The 17,030-nt window shown below is 35.5% G+C and overlaps 2 protein-coding genes across 2 annotated transcripts in view; both read right to left on the bottom strand.

Annotated features, from left to right (window-relative positions):
- Positions 1-381: 381 nt before the first annotated feature.
- On the bottom strand, positions 382-4,996 carry LOC127452961 (tumor necrosis factor receptor superfamily member 11B-like). Its single transcript, XM_051718876.1, has 5 exons — positions 4,920-4,996; positions 3,721-3,792; positions 3,123-3,504; positions 2,852-3,034; positions 382-771 (listed from the first exon to the last, which is right to left on the bottom strand). The coding sequence occupies exons 2-5, from the start codon at positions 3,721-3,723 to the stop codon at positions 431-433; spliced, it is 909 nt and encodes a 302-aa protein (XP_051574836.1). The 5' UTR covers positions 3,724-3,792; positions 4,920-4,996; the 3' UTR covers positions 382-430.
- Positions 4,997-7,871: 2,875 nt separating this feature from the next.
- The window catches only part of LOC127452960 (tumor necrosis factor receptor superfamily member 11B-like), a 55,060-nt gene continuing 45,901 nt past the window's right edge, over positions 7,872-17,030 (bottom strand). Inside the window, exon 6 of the mRNA XM_051718874.1 lies at positions 7,872-11,720. Coding sequence (XP_051574834.1) covers positions 11,329-11,720 — 392 coding nt within the window. The 3' untranslated portion in view covers positions 7,872-11,328. The remainder of the gene's footprint in view (positions 11,721-17,030) is intronic.

Here is a 17,030-nt window from a genome sequence, read left to right as displayed (position 1 = left end):
CCCCCAAGGCATTAGTTAAATCTTAAAAATATATTTTTTGTTATTGGACACTGTCAAAAATATTTGAGGGGCAACAGCTTTCCTTTTAGTCAATAAAAATAATAGGGCTAAGGTTTCCCCAGAACAAGTTGAAACATTTCCACTGAAAGGAGCTTTGTTGTATGTGTTAAAAATGAAAGCATATCTTAGGTGCTTAGGAAAGAGTGCTGCAAGGTCATTCAAACAGGTGGCTCAATTATTGTTCAAAAGGGATGGATATTTCTTTCAGCACAGACCATAATATAATGCTTTTCCATCATGTCAAGACAGTCTATTAAAACACGAGCACAGTGTCCCACTGTGTAAATTCAGTAAAAGTATTATAAATAACAACAACAAAGACAAACTGAGCAAGTATTTACTGGCCTTCACATGAGAGAATCCCAAAAAATTAATAATCTATACATTTATTTACAGTGAGTGACATTTTTGCACCATTCATAAGGCAATTTGAGGCATCTAACTCCTTTAAAATATTTGAGAGTTTTTCTGCGGCATTGTGGATGTTTCTTTCTCCAAGCATCATTGGTAATTTTCTCAACTGGTCTACACTAGCGCCTCTAATCCACTCGGAAAAGGAATGTAGTAAGAGTTGTCGTCTGGAGGAGACAGAGTATTTCCCTTGCAGTCTCTGGCCCAAATCATGCCTCACAAATCGGCTGAGTTTGGAAACCCGTATTTTTTCATGTGCAAAGATGTTTGGCAGGATTTGTTTCAGTATGGTTACACCACCTAGAAAAAAATGTAAAGATATCCAGATTAAACAGACAAACAAAGTATTACATGTTAATCCAAGTCCTAATTGACTTTCTTACTGTTTGGGATATGCTGTATATTATCTGTTTTACCACAGAGTGGACATGCATTTACCAGAAAGTTTTTTTTTATTTTTTATTTTTTAGTTTTTATCAAGTTTAGTAACGCTATTTCTGTTCGGGGTCAAATTGACCCCAGAGAGAACACGCTGTTGAAAAATACATTGAAATAAATCCAAATTGACAACTAAAATGATATTTATTTAATATCTGGCAACAGAGAATCTTAGTGTGAAAATATATTGCATCTTTTATCCATGGGGTTCCCCTTGATTTTCCAATGAAGAGAAAACCTATATCCCAACCCTAAGATGAAATCCCAATCAGGCTGAAAACATATTAATAATCAGTCTCTCTCTCTCTCTCTCTCTCTCTCTCTCTCTCTCTCAATAAATAAATAAATAAAAATAGAATTCAATATAAAAAATAACCGAATATAAATGAAAGAAAAATATTAAAGTATCAATTTGATAGTATACTTTTAACTATTATTAAACTATTACTTATAACTATTATAAAATCCTATTACTACATATTAACTATATAAAAATATAATATTTTAATATGGAGTGACTATTTTAATAAGACTCAAATAGTCTGGTAGAAACAAAGAAATTAAAGACAAACTGCACCTCCTAGTGTTGCTGCAGTGGCATAGCGTGTAAAGATGGTGTGTGTGTGCTTTTCTCGTGCATACAACCCGGGTTCAATTCCCAATTTTCCCCATCCTGTTTCTTATCTCCACTCTTTTTTTTTCTTTCTATATATATATATATATATATATATATATATATATATATATATATATATATATATATATATATTATATAATGTATGTATAATTTTTAATTTTATCCCCTTTTTCTCCCCAATTTGGAATGGCCAATTCCCACTACTTACTAGGTCCTCGTGGTGGCGCAGTTACTCACCTCAATCCAGGTGGCGGAGGACAAGTCTCAGTTGCCTCCACTGCTGAGACAGTCAGTCCGCGCATCTTATCACGTGGCTCGTCGTGCATGACACCGCGGAAACTCACAGCATGTGGAGGCTCATGCTACTCTCCGCGATCCGCGATCCACGCACAACTTACCATGCACACCATTGAGAGCGAGAACCACTAATCGTGACCATAAAGAGGTTACGTCATGTGACTCTACCCTCCCTAGCAACTGGGCCAATCTGGTTGCTTAGGAGACCTGGCTGGAGTCACTCAGCACGCCCTGGATTCGAACTCACGACTCCAGGGGTTCCTATCTCCACTCTTAATATTTTCTTTGATACTTTAAAAATGTATATAAAAGCTGATTGCCTCACAGTGATTTGGTCACGGTGACAGTCCAGGAGTTGAGAAAAAGTTTGATCCGGATAAAATTAACCATGGTTTTACTATAGTAATATTGTAGTAACCATGTTTTTTGACAGAAGCTATAGTTTTAATGCAACTAACCATGTGGTTATTACAGTAATATGATGTTAACACTTAACCATGTTTTAATTTTGTGGTTACTAAGATTTTACTACAAAATACCATGGTGATGCTATAGATACTGTAGTAAAACCATGGTTAACTTTTTTGTTTCAGGTTAGGTTTAGTGGTAGGGGTGGGTGCAGGGTGTCTGTGGGACTCTAAATAATCACAATAAACAAACATACTGCTATTTAATTAGGGGTGCAAGTAGCATCTAACACTATTTGCACTTAGTGCAAAGAAGATGCTTTTTGTTGCTATTTACACTGTAAAGTGTAAATAACTGGTGCTATAACGTAGTACAAAAGTAAAATCTATGACGCAAAACACCATATCACATTCTAAGCATTATAAATAACATTTTATTGAAATGTTTAATTATATTTGTGTGCTTTTTATTTCATTATGTGTAAATAATGCCTGGCAACCCTTCAATGCCCTTAAATGTGTTTTTGAAGTGTTAAAATGGTCTTAATGGGTCTCGCCAAACAGAAAGCATCGATGACCAAATAAAGCGTACTGAATTTACCGTCACTCTGCAGATTCTCGCATGCCACACAGATGTTGTCATGCCAACCGGTTCCTTTCAGCGCAACAACACGATCCAGCGATGCGCAATCAGTGTGTTTTACGCAGGGCGCGCTCGAGGACTTGACGGAAGAAAACGTGCCTCGCGGACACTTCTCGCACTTTGTATCACTGTGAACGGTACCTGTGGACACATTTAAAAATGTTTCACAAACTACTTTTATACACAAGAAGCACAGAGAAACCAAACACCTCAGAAACGTGTCAAGTACCATTCTTCTGGACGCCGTATCCAGATGGACACTCCGTGTGCTTGATGCAGAAGTCCGCTTGCCAGTAATAACCTTCTTGACACTCACAAACTCTGTTGTTTGTAGGGGAGCATTCTTTCTTCACGTACTGATTCTCCACGCAGAATGTGCTGCAGTACAGGCATTTGGGTAAGTAGTTCCAGAACTGCGTGAAATGGTCCTCTGGACAGCGCGAGCAGACGGTGTCTTGGGTAGGAGTGCAGTGCGCGCGCATGTGGGTTCCAGCGGGGCAGCGCGTGCATGTGAGGATGCGGCCTGTGGCAGGGTCCTCATGCTGGTAAGTTGGGACATCTGTTGTCGATGCATAAATGCTCAATGCGAGCATCATCACCACTAGAGCAAACTGATTTTCAGCATGAACATATGTTTAATATATTAAAATGCAAGAATATTTATATTTTTTTGTACAATTTGGTAGAATTTTAAATTACAATGTCCATGTTACAATGTTACTATTATGAATTATTATAGTAATACTGTAAAATTACAAGCAGAATCACATATAATTAAAAATATAAATATTTAATTCTATCTATCTATCTAAAAATACTTTACTCACCATTTTGCTGTCTTGTCTGAACAATATAGGAAGAACAAAGGGCTTTCATCCCTTTTAATGTTAATCTTCCACCTACGCAGAGGGAAGGACTGTTTAAGTGGCAGGTTTGGTCATGATGTATTATTTACCCTAGTTTAAATTACTCCGCTGTAAGGTGAAACTTTACACCCAAATAAGTTGCATTATATGTTTTCATTCTGTGTCATTGGACTTTGTGAATGGATTATTAAGCTTTTTGCACAGTACGGTTGAATCAAAATGTGCTTCAGTTGTTAAATATGAAAATGTAGGAGTGTAAAAGTGCAACTTTTCAGCACAGACAATAATAGCATTACAAATTGTGAATCCCAAAAATCCCAGTATACAAGTAATGACACTTTGATAATTTATCTCTCTGACATTATCCAACAATATAAATTTAAGTGTAATGATAACAAGTGGTTATGTTCCACAATGAATACATTAATGTATATACCATTATATGTAAAATACAGTATACAAATAATTATAATATACAGTACATTATGTAGTATATATGTAGAATACATTATAAATACATATAATACATTACTTGACTAGAACCTGTTTGTGGCAATAAATTAGCACAAAACTATATTATATTATATTATATTATATTATATTATATTATATTATATTATATTATATTATATTATGATTGAATGTATTGTATTGTATGAATCACTGTCACCTTAGCAGAGCAATTACAGGGAAAATTGTGGTTACTTTTCTCAGCATACAAGTGTGTTTAATAAATAAGTGAATAGCATATTATCTGGCAAAGAAGAACACACACGCAGCTCTTGATAAGCTAAAGGTAATCTGACATGTGAGTAACAAATGTTAGTCATCACACGTGAGTAACAAATGTTAGTCATCACATGTGAGTAACAAATGTTAGTCATCACATGTGAGTAACAGAAGTGAACTTCCAAAAAAAGGACATAACTCAAAGAACAGCTGCATACCTATATCATACCTCACAGATGTATTATTGAAACAACATTCACATAGCTGTCATTTTTTGTTAGATTTTGTTTTGTTTTTCTTGCAGAAAGGGGAGGATTGACAAAATACAGTAAAATGGAAATATATGAACCACGTATTATTTAGAATACAGTAGTGATATTACTGTAATTGTTAATTCCTGGGCTATGAAATTTATGTCAGCATTTACTCACCCTCAAGCTGATGAAAGCTGACAGAATTATAATTTTTGTGTGATCTATCCCTTTAACAAAAGTTTGCCATAAGTCACAAGCACTGTGTGAAATCACTGGGATCTTGAATAGAACTATATGAACTTTAGCATACAGTAAAGGAGAAAAGGAGGGAGGCGTGGTATTCCCATGGAAGCAAAATTGAGATCATGAGACTATTTGTAAATATCCGATACACATTTTTCATTCATAACTCATCAGTCTATTAAACGGGGAATTCCCATATTCCCCTCTACCTACACACACGACCTTCTATTTTTGTTTTTCAAAGGATTTGAAGAGTCATAGATGGCATGAGGTCTAAAGTAAATACCAAAACCATGCAGTAAAACAGAAACAAAATGTTTGGTTTGTCACCCTCCTACCTGCCTGTCTGTCATATACCACTCTCAGATGTTATTTTTGTTCAGTTTTGCTTCCTCTAACCAGGTGTTTATACAGTGATGCTTTCAGGACGCATCCTTTTCCCTTGACCATGCTAGCTATTTTCTGCCATATTTGGATATTTTGATGGTACACAGAGTCATGCCTATATGTGATACTTGCATATAGGTCAGTTACATACATGCAAAATCTATTTTTAAAAGAATGTTTCATGTTCTTAGAAATTTAATCAAACTGGTTTCATATGGTTTTGAAAATATTTACAATATTTTCAACAAAAGCTTTGATTTAATGGCTCGAAATGTCAGGTGGTACTGTTCAACTATCAAGTACAAAGTAAAACATATTTTCTTCAACTGGGATATACGTGAGTGTTCAAAAGTTTTTAAATATAACTTTTAAGGAAAAACGTTTTAATTTATAAATATCATGATGCTTTTGAGGAGGGGGGTGGGGTGTTATTGTACCATTTGACATTTTACAACCTGGGCTATGACATGTCATAAGAAGGTCATTTGATATTATCCGATATTCTAAGAGACTAACTGACCTTGACATGTGGGTCTACAGTGGTCCTTTTTGTGAAATAATCTGTTTTAATAACTCTCCTCATGTTGGTTGCACCACCTGACTTTCTGTTACAATGTGATACTTCTAGTAACCCTCATATTCCATTCGGGGTCTCAAAAAATATTTTTTAGATAAAAAAATCCACTTAACACTAAAGTATCAGATTTATACTTCATGACTTTTCTTAATCTTATGAGAACTAATTATTAACAAAATTTCATCTTCAACATACGCTTTAATAATCCTCAATACTAAATGTAATATAAATTTTGTTTAGGGTCTCAGAGATCTCAAATATAAAACATGAATTAATGCAATTAATTTTCTGACTGTTGTAGACATTGTAGAATTAGAATGAAAAATTAATTTCTAAATTGTTAGCTGTTATTAATTTTACATGTACATCTTGGGGTCACAAACACAAACACAGTGTTTTTGTTTTTGAACATGAGATTTAAGATACAGTATATCATTTCTGAATGATGTCTTTCTTCAAGAGTTTATAAACATTACCTGTTTTTCCACTTTATTACTTTCATTTTGACAAAATGTTGTCGTAAACATCAATATAGACTCAAAACAGTTATAAATATCCTTAAATTAAAAACAAATTATATACTGCAGTTCCAGAGTCCAGTTTCCTGACAAACTGATAATTATATACACTGGTGGCCAAAAGTTTGGAATAATGTACAGATTTTGCTGTGTCGGAAGGAAATTGTTACTTTTTTCACCAAAGTGGCATTCAACTGATCACAAAGTATAGTCAGGACATTACTGATGTTAAAAACAGCACCATCACTATTTGAAAAGTCATTTTTGATCAAATCTAGACAGCAGCCATCACTCCAACACCTTATCCTTGAGTAATCGTGCTAAATTGATCATTTGGTACTAGAAAATCACTTGCCATTATATCAAACACAGTTGGTTTGTTAAATGAAGCTTAACATTGTCTTTGTGTTTGTATTTGAGTTGCCACAGTATACAATAGACTGGCATGTCTTAAAGTCAATATTAGGTCAAAAATGGCAACAAAAGAAACAGCTTTCTCTAGAAACTTGTCAGTCAATTATTGTTTTGAGGAATGAAGGCTACTCAATGCTTGAAATTGCCATTTCATACAAAGGTGTACACTACAGTCTTCAAAGACAAAGGACAACTGGCTCTAACAAGGACAGAAAGAGATGTGGAAGGTCAGATGTACAACTAAACAAGAGGATAAGTACATCAGAGTCTCTAGTTTGAGAAATAGATGCCTCACGTGTCCTCAGCTGACAGCTTTATTGAATTCTACCCGCTCAACACCAGTTTCATGTACAACAGTAAAGAGAAGACTGTAAGACTGGGGTGCAGGCCTTATGGGAAGAATTGCAAAGAAAAAGCCACTTTTGAAACAGAAAAAGGTTAAAATGTTAGAGTGGGCAAAGAAACAGACATTGGACAACAGATCATTGGAAAAGAGTGTTATAGATCTTAACCCCATTGAGCTTTTGTGGGATCAGCTGGACTGTAAGGTGTGTGAGAAGTGCCCGACAAGACAGCCACATCTATGGCAAGTGCTACAGGAAGTGTGGGGTGAAATGTCACTTCAGTATCTGGACAAACTGACAGCTAGAATGCCAAGGATCTGCAAAGCTGTCATTGCTGCATGTGGAGAATGTTTTGATGAGAGCTCTTTGAAGTAGTTTAAGAAGGTCTGAATTTTTTTTGTTTTTTCAAATTGTGATAGTAATTTTTCACATTTTTACTGTCCTGACTATACGTTGTGATCAGTTGAATGCCACTTAAAAGCACCAATTTATTTCCATTAGAGCAAAATCTGTACATTATTCCAAACTTTTGGCCACCAGTGTGTGTGTATATACAGTATATATATATATATATATATATATATATATATATATATATTAATTTTGATAAAAACAAAACCTGACAACATATAATACAGTTAAATAAAACATAACTGCTCTCCTTTAGATTGTACATTCATATAACCAACATCCTTTATTTACAGCAACGTTTAGTTTAACAGACATAACATGTCAAGCAAAATCTTGAACCAAAGGCCATTGCCCTCAACATTCAGGACTTGACTTAAATCTCCAAACTCAATCTAACTCTTAGTGATGTAGTCAAACATAAAAACAAGAAGTAAGCCAAAAAAAAAAAAAAAAATCTTCACAACAAATCAGTAACCCCAACTAACCCTCCCCCTTTTTAGCCATTTATCAGTCCCAAAACAAAACTATTTACATCTTTCCATTTAAATAACTCTTCTGTTCATCATCCTTAAATATGTTATACTACATAGCCAAAAGTATGTGGACTCCCCATCTAATTAATGGGTTTGCCTAAGCCCTTTAATTACAGTGAAGAAAAATCTTAATGCTAGCTACAGCATATAATGACATTCTAGAGAATTGTGTGCTTTCAAATTTGCAAGTGTACTGTATCTGTCTGCGTTCTGCAAGATGACAAGGAACACCCACTACACAGCATGGCCACTCCAAGTAATGCCACCCTTGGATAACAAAGTGATTCTATTTCTGAAAGAACTTTTAAAATCCTATGCAAACATTGTTTGATTCATGTTGTCTAAACTATGTAAATATGAAAAAGAATAACTTTTAAATTATATGTCACATATCATATTGTTACTACAAATATAAATGGTGAAAATAAAAATTTCTCTGTTCTGTTTTCTCCAGTTAGCTCACAAGCTAATCGGTTAGCCTGTTAGCTTAGCGTACTGCGAGCTGATTATCCTTCTAGCTACACAGTTGTAGAGCTTCCTCTCCTCTTCATTTTCATCACATTTCCTCTCACTGTCATCACCTAGTGGTATAGTCCTATGATTATATTCAATAGAACATTTTAAGTTGCAGTATTATTACAAACTTTTATTTTTTTATTCTTTGTGGTTAAGGTTAGATACAGAGATATGGTTAGGTTTAGGGGTAGGGAAAGGTGTAGGTGTAGGGTTGCTGCAAAACTCCAAATAAACACAGCAAACAAAGTGTATAACCGTGACATCCAACTGTTGCAAGACTTCAGCATTTCGCCAGTTATTTGAAGAGGGCGTACTTGTAGTGGGTGTGACTTGTAGTTGGCATGCTTTATGGTAGTCTTGCCAGATGCAGACAGAGCTTTCTCCAACTTTGTGGCAAGTTTGGGTAGGGCCCTTTTCTGTTCCAATATGACAATGCAAGGTCCATAAAGACCTACTCAGTAAAGATTTACTGAGTCTGGTGTGGAAGATTTTGACTGACCTGCACAAAACCCAGACCTGAACCCTGTTGGGATGTATTGTAATGCTAATTGCGAGCCAGGCCCTATCGTCCCATGCTCTTGTGGACAGGGGGTAAAATCAACACAGAGTTCAGAGACTAGTGAAATCCACTGACAAAGTTGCTGACAATGTGAATGGGGCTTAAGAGACGTGACGCTCTTAAAATAGAGCTCTAAATGTGGCAGCAGCAAACAACAGCGATGGTCAAGTGGCAACCGCATATAAAAGAGACGGTCAAGTGGCAGGCGCATACAACAGTGACGGATCGAGTGACAGCCACATACAACAGTGACAGATCGAGTGTGGCAGCCGTAACAGTTACGGTCAAGCAGCAGCCGGATGCGTCAGTTTAAGCGATGCAACAGCTTAAAGTCTGGTTCACATTTGTAGAGACTGGATTTAGCTCTGTACTTCTTGTTGCTAGTATGTGTTCCTACTGCCAATCGCTCTAACTTTATTGGTTAGCAGCACAACTGGCCATATCTTTTGAAAGTCTGATCACAGATGAGACATTTTGCTGGTAAAACTAAGATATCATTCTAGTTTGACAAGGAATCAGCTGTCTTGCCTCTTAAAATAAACATTCTGCAAGGGGGAGTGTTTTTACTGTATATAACCTGCAGCATTACTCATCATATCAAGAATAAGATCAAACTCACTCATTTGTGGCACTTTCTCAAGTCACTCGACATGCCCACATCTAGTTGCCAACAGTTGCTGCCACTCATCCTGTCGCTTGTTGCTGCAAGTCGCTTGCATGTGGCTTGAGGCTGTTTTCACTTCAATAGAATGTTGAAGTGAACGTTCTAAATGATGTGCGCAGGAAGTAAAGACCAATTACCTGTTAGCTTGCAACATAATCACATAGGAAATCGGCATGCTGTTTTCAAATGTTCCGGGATCGGCGACTGTATGCCGATTCCCTGACATGTGACATTTCCCACCGGACCTTTTTGCATCAGTTTCAATGTGTTTACCTTCCCACGTGGCTCGACCAGCAGTGCATTGCGTAAGTAGTGTGAGAGACCTGGGTTTGTATCCATGATGAAACCAGGAAGTAAACGCATTCACTGAATCAGTGATGAGCATGATTCAGAGGTTGCACTTTTCCCCCTAAAATTTAATTTTTACTCCACTAATGTTTAGGTTTAGGTTTGGGTTAGGGTGTAGAGTCCATAAAATATGCATTCCTCTTCAATGTATTATATCCTGTACAGCTGAAAGGAACTCGCTTCACAACTAGCTTTTGGTGACCTCTCCTGGTCATATGTGGAGCTCACATGTGCCTATACGCCCTTCAACACTTACCGCTTTGGCCACTGGGGGCAGTTTTTTTAAATTTCGGTAAGAATATACAGATTTTTGCTAAAGAAAAGTTGACCTACTCTTTCCGATTTCACTGTGAGATCAGTCTGGAGCTTAAGCAGACTTCAACAATGGTTAAATGGGTGAATAACCTGTAACATTCTTTATTTTCAATGGAAATACACAGGTATAAACATTTACTTATTATATATTTATTATTGTAATGTTATAGTTGCTAAAACTGCATAAACGTGGTTAGAAAAAAAAGATTATTTCATTTAGAAGATTCACACATACTGTATGATATTTGGTACGTAAAACCATTTTATTTCAGACGGACAGGATGATAAAGTGTCTGGAGTAGCTCTGCAGTGCATTAGCAATAGACATCTGTCTACTATCTGTGCTATGCGATGCGCCTCAACGTACGTTTACAGTGTAGACAGCTTCGTTAATTTATTATAGGAGGTATTTGCAAGACACGCCACTCAGGGTGTAGTATCGACCGGTATTTTAAAGCTTGAGTACAATGGCACCAGTTTCAAGCTGCCTGTGTCTGTGACGGGTCATGTGGCAATTCTTACTGCTGGTCACCCCTGTAATGGAAATATTTTACCCTTAGTGCTCTTGTGTCTGAATGGAAGCAAATCCCTGCAGTCATGTTTCAACATTGAGTGTCAAGCCTAAAAAGAAAAAGTGGTAGCTGTTAGGAATGACAAACTCACAATTAATGGCCATAGATTTGAAATGAAATGTTCACCAAGCACATCTGGCTGTGGTGTTTGGGTGTCCACATATTTTTGGTCATCTACTATATAATTAGTCATTGTAGGGTTTGGTTTTGAAGCACATGCTGTCCTGGAGAATGTTGACAATCATCTTCTCATACATTTTGTGTATGGATGACACACTAATAATTCGACTGATCCTCTTCAGAGTTTTAAGGAGGGGTCGACGGGCGCCTTTTGAGCGTAGTTTGCGGATACTGTGGGCTAAAGCCTTGGACAGGTCGTGACCTCCATTCTGAATCTTCCAAAGGTGGAGGAGCTGCATGATGTAATTTTGTGAGGGACAGGAGTGGACCACAGCTCGTATGTCCTCCTCGCTCACCTTCTCACCAGGTAAACTCTCCATCAATACCAACAGTTCTCCCAGAGTGAGGTTCTTCACACTGGCACAGTGAGATAATTTCCGCTCACAATGGTTAACACCTAGGAGAAAAGGGTAGGAGTCTGTTAATAACACAAAATACTTTATGGATATAATTTAATATTCAATATTTATTCAAGATGATTCAGCAGACAGTAATTCTGAAATGAAGTCAAAACTTTGGAGTTCTAAACCATTGGGAGGTAAATGGTCATAAAAAAATACTAATATATAACAGTTTTGGCTAAAGAAAAAGTTTAATCATCATTTAAAAATAATAATGATAAAACAGTATGCGATCACCCCTTTAAAAACTCAATAATTTAGCAAGCCTTTCTTCTTTTATCTTATCCTTCAATCAATTTCTTCTAAAGCCTCTTACAAAACAATAAAGCTATCAAACTATTTATTATTTGTCATACATCTGTATGGATAATCCAATAAAAGCTTTTGATTTCCAAACCACTGCATGTGTGCATTTCAAGTTCTTCACCTAGACCACAACCCTACATCAACGCATTATTTTTTTGTTTTTCATTTATTGTCACATTTTTGGTAGTTTTCTCCAACTTAACATATTAAGTGTACTGTATATAACTGAACAAAAACTGAATAGCATTAAGAGATTGAAAGATATATTAGTTATCATAAACATCTTAAGTAATTGAGTGTTTGTTTTGTTTTTTTGTCTCAAGCACCCTAAACTTTACAAAAGACCCATTTTATGTCATATTGATGCTAAAATTCTGATGTAGAACCCTTAATAGTCTAACCACGCATGTAAATGGGATTTGTGCACACAAAACATAATGATCAGTGTTGATCTGAGTATTAGTAGTACAAGTTGTACACAGAATAGTTCTGTAACAATTGTGGAGAAAATTTTGATATCTTAAAATCCAGAATATATCCACTATATACACTTCCAGTCAAAAGTTTTGAAACACTCATTTTTTATTATCATTTTTTCTTTCTTTCACATTTTAGAATAAGAGTAAAATCATTAAAACAATGGAATAACATAAATGGAACTATGGGAATTATTATATTATGTATAAATCAAAACTGTGTTATATTTTAGCATCTTCAAAGTAGTCACCCTTTGCCTAGAATTTTCAGACATGTACTCTTGACATTTTCTCCACCAACTTCTTGAGGTATCACCCTGGGATGCTTTTTAAACAGTATTGAAGGAGTTCCCATCTATGTTGGGCACTTATTGGCTGCTTTTCTTTATTATTTGGTCCAAGTCATCAATAATAATAATAATAAAAAAAAAATGTTTTAATTAAATTTTAGTTTTATAATGAAATAAATTAATATGGTGGCACAATTATATTTTTGTCTACAAAACTAATTTCAAACATTTAAGCATGCGCCTTCAGATCAAAAGATTTTTAAGATCATGAGAAACATTTCAGTCAAGTGTTTCAAAACTTTTGACCGGTAGTGTATATAGATACAGTATATATATATATATATATATATATATATATATATATATATATATATATATATATATATATATATACATTATACACACAGTACATATATATATACATTATACATACAGTATATATACTGTATATATGGTATTATATTATATAATTGTTAAAACTCTTCCTAAAAAAAAGGGGCATTATATAATATAATTGTTAAATCACTTCTTTAAAAAAGGCTAGTGGACGTCACTTTTGGCTTTTTATGGGTTTTTTAGTTTTTATAGGTTTCGTATCTCTTTACTTTTAAAGCCTTTACTCACAATATAAGACCAAAATAGCCTTTCACTAATGGTTGCATTTCCATAATAGGACTTCACCTTTATTCGTGCTTACCATACTGGTCACCACTTACGGTCTAACACTGAAAGGCTTTAACCTTTCACCTAATTAATTTTTACAGATAGTGAATCTCACTAAAATAGGGTTCTAAGTACATTACATAGAGGAATACTATATGTTGACACCTGAGCACCACAGCCATATGTGCTTTTTGAACATTTAATTTGAAAACCATCTGCATTAATAGGGAGTTCGTCCTCTCTTTGCTGCTATAAAAGCAACCACTCTTATGGGAAGGCTTTCCACTAAACTGTCCTGCAAAGGCAAAACACAGTAACTACATATTTTGTATATTTTGTATATATTATGAGTTATGAGAGAAATTGGGTTTCTTAGACTATGATCTATCCTGTGACATATTCAAAGAAAACAGAATGAGACTATTTTATAATTCACATTTGGCTGAAAAAAAAAAAAAAAAAAAAAAAATTAAGCTATATTTCTGTTCAGTGTTTACATGGTTATTGCATTTTGGCATTGTATGGCAGTATACTGTATGTTGGAACATGACTGCAGGAATTTGCTCCGATTCAGACACAAGAACATGAGTGAGGTCATGAACTGATGTTGGGTGATGGGGCCTGGCTTACATGCTGTTTAAATTAATCTCAAAAGTGTTAAGTAGGGTTCTGGTCTGGGCTTTGTGCAGGCCAGTCAGGTTCTTTCACATCGGACTCTGTAAACTTCTTCATGGACCTTGCAGAAAAGGGCCCTACCCAAACTATTGCAACAAAGTTGTCTTCCGTTAGTTAGAAGGAGTGTCTACTGGACCCACATTGGGGTCCAAAGACCACTGGTGAATATGCTTCTGTTTTGAATTTTTCTAATTTAATTAAACTTTTGCTTTATAACTTGAGTGACAAATTAAATTGGAAAAATTTGAATGAATTTCAGAATGTCTTTTTCTAAGTCCCCCTTTTGCTGTTATGAGCATGCACTCAAACTGTTTGAATACCATAAGTTTGTGCAAAACCTGATGATCCATGTTATTCCAGCATGATTTGAGAATGTTCCAAAGGACATCTTGTTTGCTTTAATGGAAATATATTGCTTATTTGTTCAGTGCTTTGTTTGCTGTGGGACACAAAGAGAGTTTCACAATGTCTGAGTTGCAGCTTAAAAAAAAAAAAAAAAAAAAAAAAAATGAATGATCATAATTTAAAATCCATTCCAGCTGTTTTTAATTGTTATTTTTTCAAAATGTGTTCACACTTTAATTTAGTGATCCACTTAATAATAGTCAAATGTTTTATGCTTAGGCTATTTGGCCTTTTTTACCTTTAGTTTCCATGAAATGTCCTGATATTGTTGTTATTGTCAGTAAATGTATTGTTTTATTGCTCTTTTGTGTGTGTTTATTTGTGTGTGTGTGTGTGTGTGTGTGTGTGTGTGTTCATAAGAACCTTCATCCATGAAAATAGTCTGCATGGGAAGGTTACACCGGCATGGGTAAAAAAGAAATAGGAGAACCTCAAACAGAAATATAAAGTAAGTGAATATGTTGTTGCTTGTTTTTTTCTTTATTGTCATAGATATCACTACACTGCCACTGCCTAACCTATTTAATATGCCTGTTAACATGATTTCCATGAAATCATAATGCTGTAAAGTCTAAAATAATGATTTAAATAACTTTACATCTCAAATAAAACACTAATTTTAACAGAAGAATGAATGTTTATATAAAATAATATAAAATTATAAGCTTTGCATTTCTGCCTTTAAATCTTCCAAAAAGTGGCCTCTGTTCACTTCCTTTTGTTTCGTTTTGTTTTCCCACACCACTTACAGGATCTTAAGTGTCCACAGTCAGAGGTCAGCAAAGAGGGAGGGGAATCCACAGCAGCATCCTGGAAGTGGTATGGAGTGATGGATGCTGCATTAGAATCCAAGCCATCCATTACTCCACCACTGCTAATCCAATCTGGCAGCCAGGATGTTTCTGCTGATTCCTCTCCCTCTGATGCTGGCCCATCTGATGTCATGCACAAGAGAAAGAGAGGGTCCAGTGAGAGTATTCTTTTACAGTACCTGAGGGAGCTGGAGGAAAGGGAGGCAAAGAGAGAGGAGGAGGCTCAGCAGAGGGAGGAGAGAAAAGCAAGAAAGTATGAAGAAAGAGAGAGAAGAAAAGAGGAAGAGAGAAAAGAGAGAGAGGAAGAAGCCAGGAGGAGAGAGGAAGAGTTTAGGGAGAGAATGGAGAGGAGAGAGGAGATGAGGAGATGAGGCATGAGGAGATGAGACGGAGGGATGCAGAGATGAGAAGAAGGGATGAAGAAATGAGGAGAGGGGCTGCAGCATGAGAGGAGAGCTTCCTCTCTTTAATAGAGGCCCTCACGAAATCTTTGTAAATTGTAAAGTAATTGTATTAAATTAAACAAATATTGTAATTAAATTACATTGAAATTGAATTAATACACTGTTATTTGATATATTTCATTATAGTCTATGTTCCATAACACTATCTGTTGTGATTACATTTTTTTATTCCACTAGAGTGCTTATGGAATTAACCCAAAAAGTCAATCATAATACTTGATATCTTTTTTGGATTGATGTGATTATACATTTGAATTATGCTATTACGGATTGGGTGCATTTCAGGTTAGACACCACAATTCCATTTAACTGGGGTGCAGGGTTGAGCATGTCCTTCTTGGATACAGATAGATGGAGACTGTTTGAAAGAAGCCATTGGTGGAGAGCACCCCTGGCAAACATTCATCGTGGAGGAGTGTGCAAACACAAAGAACACTGACAACCACGTTAAATGCAGACACAGTTATTAATGGGACTAGCGGTAGTGTAAGGATCCCTAGACAAATGATAGGCAGGTAGGTTGAATGCACTTGTGTTTACCTGTGTTAGTGTACTGATATCTTGGTTTGTAACATATACCATATTTGGCTAATTTCAACAAAAGATTTTATTGGTCAAAATTAAATTTAAAAAATGTATTGGTTTTATCAGAATCCAATCCAATAATCTTTTGCAATTTGGGTGGCATCAAATGACAAACAACCATAAAAAAACTATAGAAAAGTGATTGTCCATTGGAGGAAATGTCAATATTTTATGTAGTTTAAGTAATATACAGTATTATTTTATTTATTAATGTAGATATCTAAAACCATGGGTTTGAATAATAATTTTTAATGCTACTAATGCAAAAAAAAAAAAAAAAAAACATACAAAAAAAAAAAATCATATATGAATTTATTGTTATGTTTAATCTAGTGTGTGAATTTTCAGAACTTTATTACAGGGGAAAGTTGAGAGGGATGATGGGAACTCATGGACGTTTTACTGCTAAACATAGTAATGTTCCATGAGAGCAGGAAAATGGGATACCAGGTGCGGAAACTGCTGCTCCCAGATGGTTCCTCATGACGTCACCACACACCACTTCTCTGGGTTCGGCATTTTCGTCATTGTTGACATCATCATCAGCATCCGCATCTGCTTCGATGATGCCACCTGTGGCAAAGCACATGTTGTGTAAAATTACACAGCATGTCACAACAATGAGGACAA

This window comes from Myxocyprinus asiaticus, chromosome 15 (assembly GCF_019703515.2).
Source record: "Myxocyprinus asiaticus isolate MX2 ecotype Aquarium Trade chromosome 15, UBuf_Myxa_2, whole genome shotgun sequence".
NCBI classification, from domain to species: domain Eukaryota; kingdom Metazoa; phylum Chordata; class Actinopteri; order Cypriniformes; family Catostomidae; genus Myxocyprinus; species Myxocyprinus asiaticus.
This window is presented reverse-complemented; position numbering and strand designations above follow the sequence as displayed.